This window comes from Bos indicus x Bos taurus, chromosome 24 (genome assembly GCF_003369695.1).
Source record: "Bos indicus x Bos taurus breed Angus x Brahman F1 hybrid chromosome 24, Bos_hybrid_MaternalHap_v2.0, whole genome shotgun sequence".
Taxonomy (NCBI): Eukaryota; Metazoa; Chordata; class Mammalia; order Artiodactyla; family Bovidae; genus Bos; species Bos indicus x Bos taurus.
In genome coordinates this window covers 25,679,960-25,698,550 of record NC_040099.1, presented here as the reverse complement: position 1 = coordinate 25,698,550, position 18,591 = coordinate 25,679,960, and the positions used below count along the sequence as shown (strand labels likewise).

The window sequence follows — 18,591 nt, the reverse complement described above, 5'->3', positions numbered from 1 at the left end:
GGATTAATTACTATCTTCACTTTTCTTAACTTAATATATAACTGTTATTATTTTGTACAAAAGCCCCAATAGGCATGCCGTGTTTATTAATAACTGATGCAATCATTCACATACATGAAACCATCTATCACTTCCTCCTCCACCCTCCAAGCTCAGCTCTAGCTCCCAACTGCCCTCACATCTTGCTCCAGTCTGGCCTGGTCTGAGCAGCTGTGGCCATCATCCTGGGCCTCCTCCTGCACCTACATCAGCTGTGTCCTTCTTGGCTCTGTCAGTTTGTTGAGGAACTTCCTTCAGCAACTTCCTATGTCCGGATCCACGGGGGAAAATTAAATATATATATATATATGCTATGTAAATATAGCAATGTATATATATGGTGTATGTGTGTGTGTGTGTGTGTGTGTGTGTGTGGACAACCCACTCCAGTATTCTTGCCTGGAGAATCCCATGGACAGAGAAGCCTGAGGGCTGCTGTCTATGGGGTCACACGGAGTCGGACATGACTGAAGTAACTTAGCAGCACATATATATAGATATATATAGACAGAGAGAGAGAGACAAAGAGAGCGAGGGTTTCCCAGGTGGCTCAGTGGTAAGGAATCCACCTGCCAATGCAGGAGATGGAGATTCCATCCCTGGGTTAGGAAGATACCCTGGAGAAGAAAATGCAACCCACTCTGGTGTTCTTGCCTGGGAATTCCCATGGACAGAGGAGCCATGGGCAGGCTACATTCCACTGGGTTGCAGAGAGTCAGACAGGACTAAGTGACTGAGCACACACACACATATATATGTATGTATGTATATATGTATACGTGTGTGTGTGTGTGTGTATTTAGCTAATGAATGAATGAAAATGCCATCAGTCTACTTGCACACTTGATTGATATACTGACTGGGTAAAAAACTTCTAGGTAAAAATTACCTTCCCCTAGAGTTTTAAAGGCATGTGGCTCCACAATCATCTAGGTATCAGCACTGCTGAGAAGGTTCATATGATTCTGACACATAATCAAGAGCAATTGTTCCTATAGAATGTTTTTGTTATCTTCTAAGTTGTATTAAACAAATTTTAAAGTAATATGCTTTATAGATCTGTATTTTATTCATGGGTACATGTGAACCCTTTTAATCTGAAGACTCATGTCTTTGCTTCTGGGATATTCTTACATTATGTCTCTGTTGTTTTACCCCTCCCATCCCCATTTTTTTTTGCTGTATTTTTCCAGAACTCTGATTAGGAAATACATTCTCATCAACTGATGTGGAACAAATCGCAGCAAAACCGGTGGTTCATCACACCACAGCACTTACGATGCTCAAAGCACTGTGATAGGAAACTCTGACAAAGATCCCTGATCACTGCTCCGTGATGTCTGGACTTCAGCTGGCAGATCCACTTCCAAAATAGCTAAGTCACATGGCCAGTTAAGGTAACGCTAGCAAGTCAATTTTCTCCATGGGGTTGCCTGAGTATCTTCATGACATGGCAGTTGGCTTCCTCAAGCACAAGAGATCCAAGAGACCACAGCAGAAGCAGCGATGTCCTTTATGACCCAGCTTCGAGAGTCACACACTGTCACTCCTCAGTGTGCTTCCCACGGTCACTGGGGCAGGAGGCCACACGAGGAGGCGGGGCTAGTCAGGGACCACCTTGGAGATGGTCGCCTCTGTGCTGTACTGGTACCTTCTTTCTTAACTTCTCCTGTCTGATTCTAGTTTAAGAGTTATCTTCTTACGTTTGTCTACTGAAAGCTTTGTTTCACTTATCCCATTTTCTTTTCTAACTTTTTCTGATTCTCTCTCTCTTTTTTTTTAATGAAGTCCTGTTTTCATTTCATGGGCTCATTGTCTTTCCTTTACTCTCTGTGGATAGTGATTATGAATTTGTATTTCTATTAATTTCTTTTTTTCAATGTTCTCTCTTCCTTCCACTGTGTCCATTTTCTATAATCCTTTTTGTTAGATTGGCTTTGTCTCTTCTTGTGGGAACTCTTGGCTATCCATCATGGTTGAGAGTAAGGCACTAAAAAGCTAAGGGGAACCTCCACAGAGGTACATGAGATTGTGGCACAGCACTCACACTCACACACACACGCATATGCTTGAGCAAATCCCTAAACCAAACTGAAACAAAAACAGAAGCCCCACTTCTCCTCACTAGTATTCTGTGTGCCCAAAGCTCAGAAAATGGCAACACCCTTGTTCAACACAAAAATGTTGCATCCTCGTTGACCATTCTCCATCACTCAAAATGTACATCTGATTCAATAGCAAAAGAAGGAAGGGACAGAAATATGTGTACTATCCTTCATATATAACTGGGGGCTCTGAGCTGCTCCCCAAAGGATTGGCTCTTCTAGGCACCAGTCCAGCAGGAAAATAATTCTTCATATTTCCTACATGGTAAAGATGTTACTAGCTCAAAGCCCCACACTATCAAATATACAAGCCTGAATTAATATTGATCAAGGCTGAGATTCAGACTTAAGAGGTTTAGAAAATAAGGATCTTAGCTGCTTTGCAGATTTTTTCATCACATACACAAAGTGATTCAATTGTGTCAGACTCCCAGACGAAAAGCCTTTAAGACACAGGTAGGCATAGGTAACTCATCGTCCACATTATGAAGACTGATTCAAAAAAGGAAACCAGAAGTTGGTAAAACAGGCCTAGAAGCTTGGCTCAGTTGTGTGCTCAGTTGTGTCAAACTCTTTGCGACCCTGTGGACTGTACCCCACCAGGCTCCTCTGTCCGTGGGATCTTCCAGGCAAGAATACTAGAGTAGGTTGCCCTTTCTTTCTCCAGGGGATCTTTCTGAGCCCAGGACTGAACCTGTGTCTCTTATGTGTTCTGCATTGGTAGGCGGATTCTTTACCATCGCACCACCTGGGAAGTCCCACATCTACCAAGAAAGTGGCTAAAATTTTTAATTTGCTATCAGGTGAAAAAAGTTAATTTTGGTAACATAGGTAGTTGCATTAAAAAGCACATATGCACAATATATTAATACATCATCATATGAGGAGGAAACAGACCTTAAAAGGGTGACTTACATACAGACCAAGTTTAAGTTATATTAAATACCAAGTATTTCCAGGGTGGGAAATGTAGGCAGAAAAGCTAAGAGTGAAAAATATAAAACAAAAAAAGATGGAGAATCACCCATAAAGAAGCTGGGAAAACACACTAAATGGAACCATCTTAGGAAGAGAATTTGAATATTTACTAATATTTCAAAAACAAAAAATCAGAAGCATCTAATATAAACTAGGTCACTTTCTGTCTACTGATAAATAAGGAAATATGCTTTTAGTCAGATTTAGTGAAAAGAAGGAACAATCAGGATAAAGCCAGGTCAACAATGTTAAAACCAAAAGTATCCAAATTACAATGTATTCAAAACATGAACAAAGTGCACCATTTTAGAAACAGTATATAGAAATCAGTGATAAAATTCAGCAAGGACTCTAGTGTTTGGGAAGTGAGATGAGGGAAAGAACAAGGAAGAAATCCAAGATGACACCTTAAGCACAAAACTAGGTGATGACAGAAGGAGAAAGACACAGACGTACAGAGAATATTTCCAAAAGGTTTAGGACCAAAAGAAACTGTAAACATTTGAATCCCCAGACAAAAACATTTACAGAGAAAAAAACGAGCTGATAGTATGAAGAACAGTTACGTGTATATTTCACTTTAATAGGTAAGACTTTAGATTATTAAAAATGATAGAAGCATATCAACTGATAAATGGATTAACCAAATGTGGTATACACAATCCAAAATGGAATCGTATCCAAATATAAAACCAAGGTACTAAGCATCTCTAATCACACAATATCTAAGAGTTTATTAAGTTCTAGTAGACCTAGTTACCATTTTTAAAATTATTCTCACCTGTTCAATGACATAAAAGGCAAATTCCAGCCGCTGTTTTTGGAGCATCGGGATCAGATGCAAGAAAAAAATTGGAAGATGTTCGTGGCGATTGCGGAAAGGAATGAGGACTGCCACCTTTAAAACAAAATAGTCACATATATAAATAAATACAGCAATAAGCCCTAGAGGTAAAAGATTAAAAACTGACTCTTGAAATCTTCTTACTTATGAATTTCCTCACCAGAGATTCAACAGTGAACAAAAACAAACATGGCCCCTGCTTGTGCGCCATTTATGCTCCTGTGAACCTGTGGTGGTACAGACGGGCCATCTAAGGATAGCGGTCTTTCTCCCATGAAAACCACAGAAGTCATGGGAAGATTTGAAAGCAGAGATACGACCACCTTTGGTGACAGCAAACACTACTGGAGAGAGCAGACTGGAGAAAACCAAAAACAGACTCAGGGAGCTGGTTAGAAAATAAATGCAAAGTCAAGACAAAAGGTAATGGGAGCTTGAGAAGGACAAGAAGGGTAGCAGCACATGGATTTTTGAAACATTTAAGAGGCAAAGTACCAGGATTTGTTCATGGATTGGATATATAAGCAGTGAGTGAGAGGGATGTGTCAAGACTAATTCTAGGTTTTTAATTAGATCATAAATAATAACTTTATGGATTTGAAACTGAATTTAGAAGAAATTCCACTTGAATATCTAGTATCTAATATGGCTTATCTGGCCTAGAGATATTATTAACAGACATAGCATGGAAATAAATGAAGTTTGATAATTATATTAATATTTTTCATTTAATAAAAAGGCACAAGATATTGTAAATCAATTATAGTTCAATAAAAGGATGCTAAACAAATAATAAATTCCAAAATCATGAGATTTTCAAAAAGTATGAGTCAAAATATGTCTAATAACAATGCTTATGTGTCATTCTATATTCTGAGTTTTTTAATAAAGCCTAATAAACTGGTTAAAGAGAAAATCGGGGATTTATTAAAACTTCAACTATACCAAATACATTTTACTAATGAATGAACAGATGCAAATAATTGACAGTACATAGGTTTAAGATCTAATCCTACTTGCAGAATCATGACATAACATTAGAGTCATAGAAAATAGTAATGTTTACCTGTGCATTTTACATTACCAGGATCATACATGAGATAAAATTTCAGATTATTAAAATAGTTTTATTTTAAAAGAGAACAAAAGATGGTTTCAGAAAATTGAAGACATCTGAACTAAACACTACACCACTAATTTTTCCTTAATGATGACAAAGACAGTGGAAAAAGAAAGAGACCTATGTCTGCTGGAAGCTAACATTTTCATGTCCACACTGTGCCAGGCTTGGTATGTGGCAGGAACTAAAGAGGTTCTGGCCTATCTGCCAGCTGCACGTTGGGCCCTATTCTCCTTTGGTTTGCTCCATAAGGAATCTCTTGGCTTATCAGCCTAAGGACCACGAGGCTGCCAGAGCAACTCGGAACCCAGAGCTAGGGGGTCCCTTCAGTTCCACACACAATGGTCACTGCTCGTACTGGGTGCTCCCTACTGACCCAGGACTTGCTGATGGGCCTCAGGATCGACTGCTAACATATTTACAGAATTCCCAAATCTGCACAACTCACAGAGCAGTTTAGGAGCCCCTAGGTTTACTCCCAGGACAGGAAACTGTTATGAAAGGTAAAAGGAGAAAAAGGAGGTGGATGGTTGAGTACCGACCTCTACCACTGACCTTATCTGATATGTATCAGTGCAGTAACTTCTTTGGGATTTCCTGGTGGCTCAGATGGTAAAGAATCTGCATGTAATGCAGGAGACCCGATTTCTAGCAAATTAGGCTTGAGCTTGCCCTTTTTGGTTTTGAATTTGGCCACAAGTTGGCAGCCTATGATATAAATGGGCTATAAAAGCAGTTAAGGTAAATTACAGATATGGCTGCAGTCCATGAAGTCGCAGAGTCGGACACAACTGAGCGACTGAACTGAACAGATATTTAAGGAAGGAGTAGTGGTGTTAGTCGCTCAGTTGTGTCTGACTCTGCGACCCCACGAACTGTAGCCTGCCAGGCTCCTCTGTCCAGGAGGATGAATTCTCCAGACAAGAATACTGGAGTGGGTTGCCATTCCCTTCTCCAGAGGACCTTTCAAACCCAGGGATCAAACCCGGGTCTCCTGTGTTGCAGGCAAATTCTTCACCATCTGAGATACAGGGAAGTCCTATATTTAAGGAAAGAAGCTATTATAAAAATGTAGAGTCAAATTAAAGACAGCTCGTATTAATTAAGTACAATTAGGCTGAGTAATCAATTGAACGTAAGAATAGACAAAGGTAGTCATGGCCCCTAACACAGTAATTTCTCCAACAGAACATTTAAAATACTGAGTTTTTTTCTTTCTTAATCTTATGTGGAAACTGAGAGTTTATAAGAGGAATAAATGCCCCATTGTCATGGCAAATTCAAAGTTAAACTGACATTTTTATAACAAATACATGCCTGTATTTTAATGAGGCAGATATTAAAGATTTTGAGTATGCCTGAAATTTTTATTAAAACAAAGCTAAACAGCATCTAAAGATTCATTTGGTATGTCCCTTCCTGTGGCTTGGAATGACTCTCAATAGTTTATAGCTCACTTTCTAGAAAAAGAAGCTCTCGGTATGCAGCGGTAATTTATTTCGAAGTTTGATAGCCTTTGTTTCAGGAGATTCTTCCTTACATGTGCCCTAATTTGCTGCTGGAGCCACTTTCCTGTTGATGCATCTCCACTGGAGATGGAGAACATCTGATTATCATCTTCAGAAAAACAAGTCATCTTCGTGAATCTCTCCACATCTCTTTAAAACCGCTAAACTTACTGAATTTATGCACCCATTTTTCTTCCCTGCTCATTTTCTCCTACACTCACCATGAAGAGATCATCAAGAAAAATGTTGACTACATACATTGTCCCCACCAAGATTTTGTTCTACTTTCAGACTTTAAGCACACCTCCCGCTACAGGGTCCCTAAATGACTTGGCTTCCGATTTGCCTACCTTAAGGGAGCACTAGCTGTCTGCGACCAACTGAGACGGAACAGAGCAGAAGCTGGCAAGCCTTCACTCAGAATGTCTGAGGAAGGAGCTCAACAATCTTCATTTTTACCAAACACCCCAGGGAGCTCTGGAGCAGGGTCAAGACCCATTTTTGAGGAACCTCAGACTAGAAACACAATTCTAGGCCTCCGACCAGATAAGCCCAACAAGCAGCTGCCTGGTTCTTTAAAGCCTTCAGGTTTTAGACCCGAGTGGTTCGGGCCTCCACCTGGACCCTGAATAGAACACAGGTAACGTCATAGGTAAACACTTTAATGATCTGAAAAGCATTACCTTTCCTCTCTTTCAACCTCCCTTTTAGAAACCACCTTGCCTCCATAAGGCATCTGTCCTATGCTAAACCTTCAGTGGGGACCTGTGGTGTTCAGAATACCTAGGAAGTGCTGAAATCACTAGTTTTAGCAGATCTCAGTTCCAATTAACTGGCCATCAACAAACTGAGTTTTTGTTTTTTTTTTTCCTTAAAGACAACTTAGTTGTTTTCTTTAAAAAAAAAAAAACAATAAAAGATCCTCAAGTATTAAGAATCAACTTGGCAGCAGATGTTTCACATAAATCTAGTTGCGTCTTCTCTCTCACCTCAGTTCCAAGATTAAACTGGGACATTATCAGAATGTAAACAGGGGGTGGGGTCGGGGGGAAGGTTATTTGATTAAAAATGGCAAGTACAAGTCATCTCTGAGCTATCTCCAAATTTCCTCCCATACCTTGAGCTGCATAGCTCAGAAGCTGAGACTAGACATAACTCTAATAAGAGCAACAGTACCATATAGTTCTTGAACAAAAATAAGCTAATTTTTAGAACCCTGAATTAGCTGGCTCCTGAAACTCCACTTTCAATAGTGTTACCTACCCATCCACTGGAGTTTACTAAAATCTGTAAGTAGGAGCTACCTATGTGTGATACATACCTCTCTCCCAGAAAATGAGAAAAAAACAAACCCTAAAACACTTTAAAATGCAACATCTGATATAGACCACTAGAGATAGGACAAAATACTCAATTCTTCTGACCCCAAGTCATCCTATGATACCACACAATGCACACCTGTATTAACACATCTGAGGACCAACCTCCACGCTTTCCCACAGCCTCTGTGACTGAGGACACTTTTTCCATTAGCATTCAACATGCATACTCATCACCCAAATAAGAAAAATAATTTATTTTGCCCAGGACATTTTAAAAAGTAGTTATTATGTAAATTGGGCCATATTTTATATACAAACATGATAAAATCAATCATGAAATTCATTTATTATCTGAATCTGCTCTGGAAAACAGCATAAGGCAACTGTAAAACAGAATGTATTGCCAACATTTGTACTGGAATCCATTTCAGCAGTTTTACAACTTTTTTGAGGGAAAAAAAATTATTTAATAATTTATAACAAGGCATTTATCTGTCTCATAAACTCAACTCAGCAAAGCTGGGTTTAGTGCTTACCTTACACAAGAGACTGGTATCTACATTAGGGAAGCCAACATGAATTACACAGATCCCCAACACCCCCAAACACAAAGGATTCAAGGCCAGTTAAGTCAGACAGCTTTCATCAAAAGCCTAACAGCATACAACTCTCCTTCCCAGGAGTGATTATCGTTTTTTGGTACCAAAGGAGAAATATTTTAACAAAATACTAATATTTAAAAGAAGAACTGAAAAATGTTCCCAGATTAAGGCTATATCACAGCCCTTCAGGATATAACATCCAATTTAATCATACATCTGATTTAATCATATGCAGTTTTCACTTGAATTGCATAAATGCTACGTTCTATTCAAACATAACAACATTACATGGGCATGCACTTATTAACCAGTTTCACAGTGTTGAGAGCAATTCTGACTTAAACCACGGTTTTCATTTTTTTTTTTAAGCAGCAGGGGCAGGCTGACTCCCTCACAGTTTTTCAAACACAACATTAAAAGTAGGATTTTGACATATCAAAAAGATGAAAAGCTTACACTCTGCTTTCTGAAATAGAGGCAGAAAAGGGCCCAAAGTTGTTTTGTGTGTCCTGCAGTGACCGCCAAGCAGCCTCTTTAGAATCCTGGGACTCAGGAACCCCAATGCTAGACCCAACTGGAAACCACTGGCTCCAGGCCTCAGTGGGGATATGTCTGCAGGTGTCAGTAACCATCAGGTGCAGCAGTGGGAGGCAAAGAAATCATTGCCTCTCTTCCAAACAGAAAAGAGCAAACATTTGTTTCCCAAGCCCATCTCAAGTGAGGAACTTATCAGCAGGATCTCTGAGAGACTGAACACAGGAGCCTGGTATTTGCATAAGCACAAATGTAGCTCATCTTCACAGGTAACACAAACTAACCCACATTTGAACTGTCAATACTTAAACACTAAACACAAAATTGTCTTGATTTATCAAGCCAAAGGGATTTCACTACATATTCTGAATTGAAAACACTTTTCTCGAATGCACAGTAATAGTCACATAATTTATGAAAAAATGGACCTCACCTTCCACCTGGCTTTACAGTCTTTAGGCCTCCAGTGACCTCCCGGCTCAATATCTAAATCCTTGGAGAAGAGCTGATGAATTTCATCAAAACTGACTTCACTTACATTGACATTGAGGAATCCCCCTAGAAGGTCAAAAAGGTGAAGAACCACTTAAATATGAAGTCAGACAAACAACAATCAGCAGTGTGCTGGCATAGCGTACTTGCTGGCATAGTACCCTTTAGTCCTGTTTTCACCATTTAATTGTTAATACCACCTTTCAGTGTTACTGTGGATGATAAATCATACGGTTACCCTACTATCTTTGGCAAATCAGCCAAAGAAAACCAAAGCACTTAAGCTTTTTACTTTTGAAGAGTTGACTCATTGGAAAAGACTCTGATGCTGGGAGGGATTGGGGGCAGGAGGAGAAGGGGACGACAGAGGACAAGATGGCTGGATGGCATTGCCGACTTGATGGACATGAGTTTGAGTGAACTCCGGGAGTTGGTGATGGACTGGGAGGCCTGGCGTGCTGCGATTCATGGGGTCGCAAAGAGTCGGACACGACTGAGTGACTGAATTGAATTGAATTGAATATGATGAATATTATAGTATTCTTTAGTAAGTGTTTGCAGTCATGACAGTATAGCTTATCATTTCAATTTATTCAACTATTTAAAAACCATTTTTAATTTCAACATAATCAACATAGAAGACATGAACGCCCAGTATATAAGAGTTAATTAAGCAGTTAGTTTGGGAGCTGAATCCTAGCTTCTATGTCTTAGGGAAATTACCTAACTTCTTTGTGCCTCAGTTTTCTTATTTGTAAAAAAAGATCTGCTTCCCACTGTGGTCATATCCCATTAGATGCTGGGCACAAAGGTACACAGGCAGGAAATTTAGCTGTTAACTACTGTCATCCAGATTACTGACATTCCTTAAGAGAGAATCTGCAAACACAATTCAACAAATTTATTTTGAGCACCTACCATGCATTACCTTGACATGCAAAATGAAAACTATAAACTTCTAAGATGTTCCTGGTCTGCTAGGCACTCTCTCTTCGAGATAACAAATAAATGATATTCCTGGAGCTGTTTTACTAATAGTTTTTCTAACATATATCATGGTAAAAGGAATGACTCTTGCATGGGAAACCATTTCCATTAACTCAATCAATACCAACCAAGAACTACGGATGTATACATGTATCTATTCTTCCCCAAATTTCCCTCCCATCCAAACTGCACATAATACTGAACACAGTTTCCTGTGCTATATGGTAGGTCCTTGTTGGTTATCCATTTTAAATACAGCAGTGTGCACATGTCCATCCCAAACTCCCTAACTGTTCTTTCCCTCCATCCTCCCCCCTGCAACCATGCATGGATGGTTGAGTCCCTTTGCTGTCCACCTGAAATTATCACAACACTGTTAATCAGCTATACCCCCAATACAAGATAAAAAGTTACAAAAAATAAACTTAAAAAAACAAACAAGAACTAAGGACTAACGACTACGTTCTTTCACCTCCTTGTCTCATAAAACGCAAACCAACAAATATTGAGGCTTCCTATTTCAAGGTATCTGAGCTCAGTGGCCATGATTCCACACATGCAGTCCGCCAGCCCTCTGTATCCATGAGGTTGGCTGAAATCTGTGAATGCAGAACCTAATGTGGAGGGCCGACAGAGTAAGGGAAGGACTTGAGCATCCTCATACTTTGGCCCTTGATCCAATGCCCCTCAGATACCGAGGAACAACTGAAAAGCACTCGGTCGCTCTTCAAGAGACCCCCTTTCCTTTCCTCCTGCTACTTTCTATTCTGTAAGATTTCACAGCCGCCCATCTTCCCATCTCCCTCCTCATCCTAACTAGGCAGGAACATAGTCACTACCATTAAGCACTTAGGCATTACTTGTTTCATTTTGTTGTGTGCGTTCTCAGTCATGTCTGATTCTATGCAACCCCATGGACTACAGTCCACCAGGCTCCTCTGTCCATGGGATTTTCCAGGCAAGATACCGGAGTGAATTGCTATTTCCTACTCCAGGGGATCTTCCCCACCCAGGGACTGAACCAGCATCTCTTGCATCTCCTGTATTGGCAGGCATACTAGAGAGAAGTATTTCAAAATGCAAATGGCTTTGCTACATAGAGTAAGCCAGGAAAAAATCTGAAATCTTCTCGTGTCTGTTCCTCTAACCTGTGCTGTCTTTTATAACCAACTACCCACCCTTTCCTGTGACAAGATATGCAAAGTAGCTAATCTTAGAAAGGTCAGATTTACCTAATCTATGAATTTTCAGAGAAAGGACAGATCAAACATAAGATCCATCAGTCGACATGAGCATAGACTCTTATGACTCAGCTGACAGAAACAGAATCTATAACTGTAATCAGATAAAATTCACACAAGTAAATCTGATGCATTTCTTGGTATGCATGATTCCCCAAATGATAGTAATTAGACTAAATAAGCATTCATATAAGGAACCGAAGTTGGTATTCTTTATGCACTGCTAAACCAATTTTTTTGCCTTTTGCCCAGCTTTATAGCTTCAACAGCTGCAATCATCATTATTGTTAGCAGTTTGCTCCAGCATCATTTGTAGTTTAATTTTCATTTTGAACACACATCTGCCAGCAAATTAAGAGGTGGGCCTTATATCTTTATCCTCAATGGGGGAGGGGGCTCCAGTGCCCATCACTTAGCAATCTCTGATGTCTGAGGCACCTGAAGTTCACCTTCTTCCCCCCAGTAGCCCCCCATTCACATTCTTCAGAGACCCTCAGCATCTTTTCTATGTGCTTATTGCTCTTTGCTCTGAAATCTTAATATCTTACGGGCTGAAGGCCAAACATGACCCAGTGGCATGAGGTTGTCATGCCAGGAGTAAAAGCAACCTCACTACTCGGGGGTGGGGATGAAGGGGTGGGGGACAGGCTCCAGGACAGACACCACCACCACTGGGAACAGCAAGAGTGTGATCAGAAAGACAGAAGGAAAAATAAACACTGATTAGTGGAGGTGGGGTGGGGTGGGTTGATGAGAAAAACCAACTTCTGTTTCTCTGAAAACACAGCCATTTCTTTCCGAGTCGCTGCCTGTGCGTTTCACAGTGTGATAACCCTGCTCACACCCGGAGTCTGGACATTTAGATAAGAACTTGAGTGCAGGATGCCCATCACTCAAGCGCCTACTCTGCTTTTCCTGGGGAAGCTTTTCAGATAAACACTCAGAGTTAAGCCTCCACCCCAATCACCTTGTAAGTGATAGGTGTGTGTTGTCCCACTCCCCATCCGCTGGCTGGTGACCTGGGCGGAGGGCGCCCCCACCCCCCAGCTCCCTGGGCCCTGGCCCCCCCCTAGAATCTGTGAGTAAATCTTGAGACTCTACTTCCTTCTTGTGGTGTACTGAAACTGCACCTTCCATCAAATGACCCCCGGGCTCTACGTTCCCCAAGTGGGAGCTTGGATGCTAAGGGAGCCACCTGCCAACCAGTATGGGTAGCGGGTGCCCCCTCATTCAGCAGGTCATCATCTGCATGTTATTAATACACCAGCTCCAGCTGCTCAATACACTTGAGAAGGAGGATCGGATGGTGGGTACGGTTGGGGCCCCATACTCCTAGATACCTAGGAGCTGCAAACAGCTCTGTAACTTCCTCCTCCAGGTTGTTCAGTCTCTTGGGGAAGGAACCACTGCTGGCTGGAGGTCGGCTCCGGAGCTCTGAGTTGCTGTGTGTCGCTGATGCCGGGCCTGGCAGAGAAACCCCCTACCCGTGCTGAACTGCTGGTGCTGTGCCGGGTCAGCTTCCCCAGCAGAGCCCGGGCAGCAGCCCCCAGGCTGAAGCACCTGCTTCCCTTTATTCTCTGAATGAGACCCCACCTGGCGTTGGCTGTGGAGGTGATCAGCTACAACCACCTGTGGAAGTCTGGGCGCTGGATGGTAGGGCTCTGCCTCTCTGTCTCTGGGCAGGGGTGGAGGCATGGGCTCTGAGGCTGTAGGAGCCAAGGAGAGCTCCCTGGAGCCAGAGCGGGGAGCTCTATGTTGGGGCCAGCTACGGGGCCCCCCGTGTTGGGTCTGGACTGGATGCTGAGCTTGGAGAGCTGCTCTAACCCCTGAGCGGGGTAGCTCTGCCAGGGCCTTCATGGCACCCAGGAGGCAAGTGCATCATTCGTTGTTGAAAGAGGGGCCTCAAGCCCTGGGCACCAGCTCCTCCCAAGCCCCCAGAGGAGGTGAAAAAACTACTAGAGGGACCTCCCTGGCAGTTGGGTGGCTAAGACTCCATACTCCCATTGTATAGAGGATCCGGGTTCAATCCCTGGTCAGGGAACTAGATCCCACATGCTGCAACTAACACCCGGCACAGTCAAATAAATAAATACTAAAAAAAAAAACTACTGGAAGCTTATAAGAGCCTCATGGTCTGGGCATTACCGGTGGCATATGCACATAGCAAGTTATGAAGGCTACGTACTCGCTGCGTGGAGCTTTCCCAAATGTGTCTGTTAATGCTGTACAGGTCGAGGTGGGTCCCGACCCCTCGGTGGTCAACTGGGACCCCCTGGAATGGGAGGTGGCAGCACAGGAGTTGGGGAAGAGGTGACCCCTGCCCCAGGCGTTCCTTGTTACTATGCAGCATATACCAAAACGTCCAGCGATGGCCAGTGTGAGTGAGGAGCGGAGACACCTAGCTGTCCCATGATAGAAACGCAAGGGTTTGTTTTTGTTTTCTTTTTTAGGAAAATTCATTCAAAGCGAGAGGGAGAAGGTCACCAATTGGCTCTTTGAAGTCTTTGGAACTCGTTCTGGGCTCTGTTTATGGAGAAAGTGACCCTTCCAAGCCTATAGAGACAGAAGTAAGCAGCTCGGCCTCCCTCATGAGATGAGTGACAGGCTCCGTACTGGAGCTCCAGAGATCCAGGTCCCTGGTGACTTCACCTCGGGACAGCTGGACACAAGTTAGACGCCTGTGTCCAGGTGCTCTTCAGGAGACGGTGGTCCCATCCCGGAGGACGCTGCTGTCATGTCTTGCCGCGCTACCCCCCAGAAGCAGAACCCAGGATCCCACAGCTGAGCTCTGAGAGTGACAGCCACCAAGACCCCTGCCCTAGGGACCCTGCAGGTCCCTGAACTTGTCCCTGCCTCTGGGGGATGATCACCTGTTCTCTAATTATCCAGTGGGATGTTCTCATTGACACTGGAGGCCAAACTGCATTGCTTCCCTGGAACTGAAGTGAAGGGTACCCTGTTATGAGGCATAACAAGTAGGACAACAGATGTCACTACTGACACCGTCTTTCTTAACAACCTCCTGGTGGTGGCCATCTACCCCGACCCTTTCCTGGCACAGGTATGGCTGCTCTGACCACACTCATGGAGTCCTAGGTCCCAGACCTGGTCCCAAGGAGTATAATCCCCGCCATCTTGGGTCTCACGGCGCAGACATCCTGGGTCTCGCAGCGCAGCCATCTGGGGAGGACCCCTGAATTCTCCTCCTTCCCTCCACTTCCCTGCACCCAGTTTTCATACCAGGGCCCTTCAGTCTCCCTGGGAACACCCGCATCACTGAACAGAACCTCCCAATTCTTTCTCTGCCCCTCACGTCAAAGCCTGAGACATCCACGCCATTATACTGGGAGCAGGTCAGCTACCTCCCTCAGTGGGACTGAGGGGACTCAAGGTGCCACCGCTCTGGGCACAAAACAACACGTCATTACAGCAAACCCCAACCTGTGAGCTGCCTCGGCCGAGCACACCGCACAGGGCCCAGCCTTCAGGCGGCAGTGAGATTCTCCAGCACAAATGGCGCACTCACTGGCCCGGGAAGAAGGTGTGTGCGTGTAAGGGGCACCCCCTCTGTGTGCATGTCAGTTATTCCACACAAACCTTAGACAAACGTTCAAAAGATGGCCCAGCAGGTACTAGTATTCCACAATCTCGCCTGAGTTTTTAAAATCAAATACCTACCCTAACGTTATCCATGGGCTTTATTTTTTTGGCTGGACTCCAAATAATGGAGTGGGTGGCTACAGACGGGACTGCAAACTGGCCTTTGTCTACTGATACTGCCAACGGCATTTCTGCTTTGTGTGCTGGGTGACCCACACCCTTGCCAATGGCCTTTAATATCTCCACCATTCACACAGTGTCCGTGATCTGCCCTGAAGATTAATAATGCTGAGGCATCACGGGATCAACTGTGATGGGAAAAACAACCTTTGTTTTCCTGAGCTGCTGCCTCGGCATTTCATGGTATGATAACCCTGCTCACATCCTGAGTCTGGACGTTCAGATAAGGGGTTGAGTTTGGGATTCCTGCCAAAAAACTCCCACTTTGCTTTTCCAGAGACCCCTTTAATAACAACCACTTAGAACTAAGGACAAGAAAACTCATTGACCTCTGCCCCAACCACCTTATCAGCAACAGATCCCTGGTACCTGCTCTCAACCTCCGGGGATGGCAGACCGCCCTTCCACCAGCTCTCTGTGCCCCTGCCAGTTTCTGGGATCCGTGAGTAATAAACCTTGTGACTGCTTCCTGTGTGAAGTGTATTGAAACGGCACCTTGAATCAAAACAATCCTGTGGGTCCCACTTCCCCAGAGCAGAAGCTCAGATGCTGAGGGAGCTCCCCACCAACCACTTGTCAGGGGCTTCTGCCCCTTTATTCAAACAGGTCATAATCTACCTATTATTAACTTCATACACCAGCCCCAGCTACTCAACACGTGGTATCAGAAAAAAAAAACAAAAACTTATTCCTGTGCACAGAAAGTGAAGGAAAAGGGACATGTTATAGAGAGTGGCCAGGAAGAGGCACAGCGCAGGTGAGTGCGTGGTGACACAGTTTCCAAACTACCCCTGGTGGAAAGAACCTCACAGGTGAGCCTGTGGTGGGACCCCAAGTTCCTCCTCTCACGGTACCCACCAAGGCTACTCTCATCTCCTTACATACTGGGTGCCCCTCCAGGTTTCACTCAACAAAGTGTTCCACCCTGCAACACTATTGGTGGGAATGTCAACTGGTATAATCACCACAGAGAACCGCAGAGTGAAAGTGTTAGTCCCTCAGTCGTGTCCGACTCTCTGAGACCCCCTGGACGGTAGCCTACCAGGCTCCTCTAACCTTGGGCTTTCCCAGACAAGAACACTGGAGTGGGTAGCCATTTCTTCCTCCAGGGGATCTTCCCAACCTAGGGATCAAAGCCACATCTCCTACACTGGCTGAGAAGTTTCCCATATACTGTTCTTCAATGTCTCTTCTAGACTATCACCCCAACTCTTCATTTTAAGTGAAACACTATTCTTCTCAAACCGTGCTCACTGCTTACTCTCTGAGATCCACAAGGTTGGGGTGAGGCAAATAAGAAAGTACACTGCAGATTGATACCTACACTTCATAAAAAATCACTACTTTCTTTTTTCATAAATTGACCTCCTTTGAAGTTTCTGGCTTTTAGCCAAACTACCTTCCAAAATGCAGCCACTTTCACCGACATTCACCTCCTTCCCTGGACATCCTCCTGGCAACACCCAACTCTGAATTCACACCCTGAGCCCCACCGTCAGCTAGAATGCCTGGCAGCGTCAGTGGTGACAGCCAGCCAGTCCTGGCTCAAAGTTCTCTCTGCTGTCTCCCCATTTTTTCTGTCTCCCCGGTCTCCTAAAAAAGCAGTAGCTAATTTTGGTGGAGTGGCTAAGGATCACCAGGCCTGCCTGTTGAGAAAGAAGGTCTTGGGCCCATTCTCAGTTCCTGTGTCAGTAAGTGGGTCACATTTGTGGGCAGCCAGCTTTACACGTCAACACATTTCAGGGCTTGCACCACTGCCCACTGTTGAGTCCTGCCTCCCAGAGGAAGAAGCTAGAACGTCTCTCCCAACCTCTCAGCAGAGAGCAGCAGTCAAGTGATGAGATGCACCTGATGGTGACGCTGGAGCAGATGTGACAGCGAGGGCAGAAGCTTCTGGTGTCGGGGGCCCCAGGAGCGGCACTTCTGGTCCCCAGACCTACGCAGGCGTAGCAGGAGCTGCGATCCCAGCCAAGTGGTGGCGGGAGATGCTTCCCAGAGTGGTCTGGGCCTTGCTCTGGCCGTTCAGCCTCTGAACCAAACTCTGCAGCCACCCAGGTTCTCTGGGGCTGCCTGATATCTCTTTATGGATTCCCTTTCCTCTTTAACCAAATCAAGTTACATCCTGTGGTTGGCAACCCAGAAACCTTTCTTTATGGCTCTGAGCTTTGGCTTAGAGCAGGGGTCCCCAACCTCTGGGATCTAACGCCTGATGATCTGAGGTGGAGCTGATGTAATAATGGAAATAAGTGCACAATAAATGTAGTGCACTTGAATCATCCTGAAACCACCCCCCCACCATTCCATGGAAAAACTGTCTTCCACAAAACCGGCCTCTGGTGCCCAAAAGGTTGGGGACTGCTGGCTTAGAGGCCTGCATTTTTAACCCTCCTCCTCACTGCTTCTGGCACACATTGACCATCTCTGGACCACACCTGGAGCAACACAGCTCCATGAGTTTCACCCAATCACAGCACACCCGTGGAGAAACGGGCTGAATATTTGTGGTCCTAGCCTCCAAATTCACATGGCAAAATCCTAACCCCAAATGTGACGGTGTTAGGAGGCGGGGCCTTTGGGGAGTGATTACATCATGAGGATGATGCCCTCGTGAATGGGATTAGTGCCCTTATAGAAGAGACCCCAGAGAGACCCCTCACCCCTTCCACCACATGACGACAAGCAAGAAGACAGCCATCGATGAACCAGCAATCAGGCTCTCATCAGATATCAAACCTGCTGACACCCTGAACTCAGATGTCCAACCATCGAAACTGCGAGAAATAAACACCTGCTGTTTAAGTCACCCAGTCTATGGTATTTTTGCTTTAGCAGCCCAAACAGACTAAGACACACCCAGACACTCACCGACACTGTTATTTCCCCTCCCTTCCTGACCGGCCACATCTGATCAACAATTTCCCATGCTCAAATTCATCACTGAAAAACACCACTCAAATTCTTCCCCCTAGAAAATCAAGTAAGCACACAGATTAAACTCATCATTGAGGTAACAGTACCCAATTGATTGCCTTAAACAGA

General features: G+C 44.1%; 1 protein-coding gene across 1 annotated transcript in view; it reads right to left on the bottom strand.

The window, feature by feature from the left end:
* B4GALT6 (beta-1,4-galactosyltransferase 6) overlaps positions 1-18,591 on the bottom strand; it is a 69,076-nt gene that overhangs the window by 11,251 nt on the left and 39,234 nt on the right. The window contains exons 4-5 of the mRNA XM_027525670.1: positions 9,486-9,610; positions 3,904-4,020 (exon numbers count right to left, since the gene is read on the bottom strand). Of these exons, the coding sequence (XP_027381471.1) occupies positions 3,904-4,020; positions 9,486-9,610 (242 nt within the window). The remainder of the gene's footprint in view (positions 1-3,903; positions 4,021-9,485; positions 9,611-18,591) is intronic.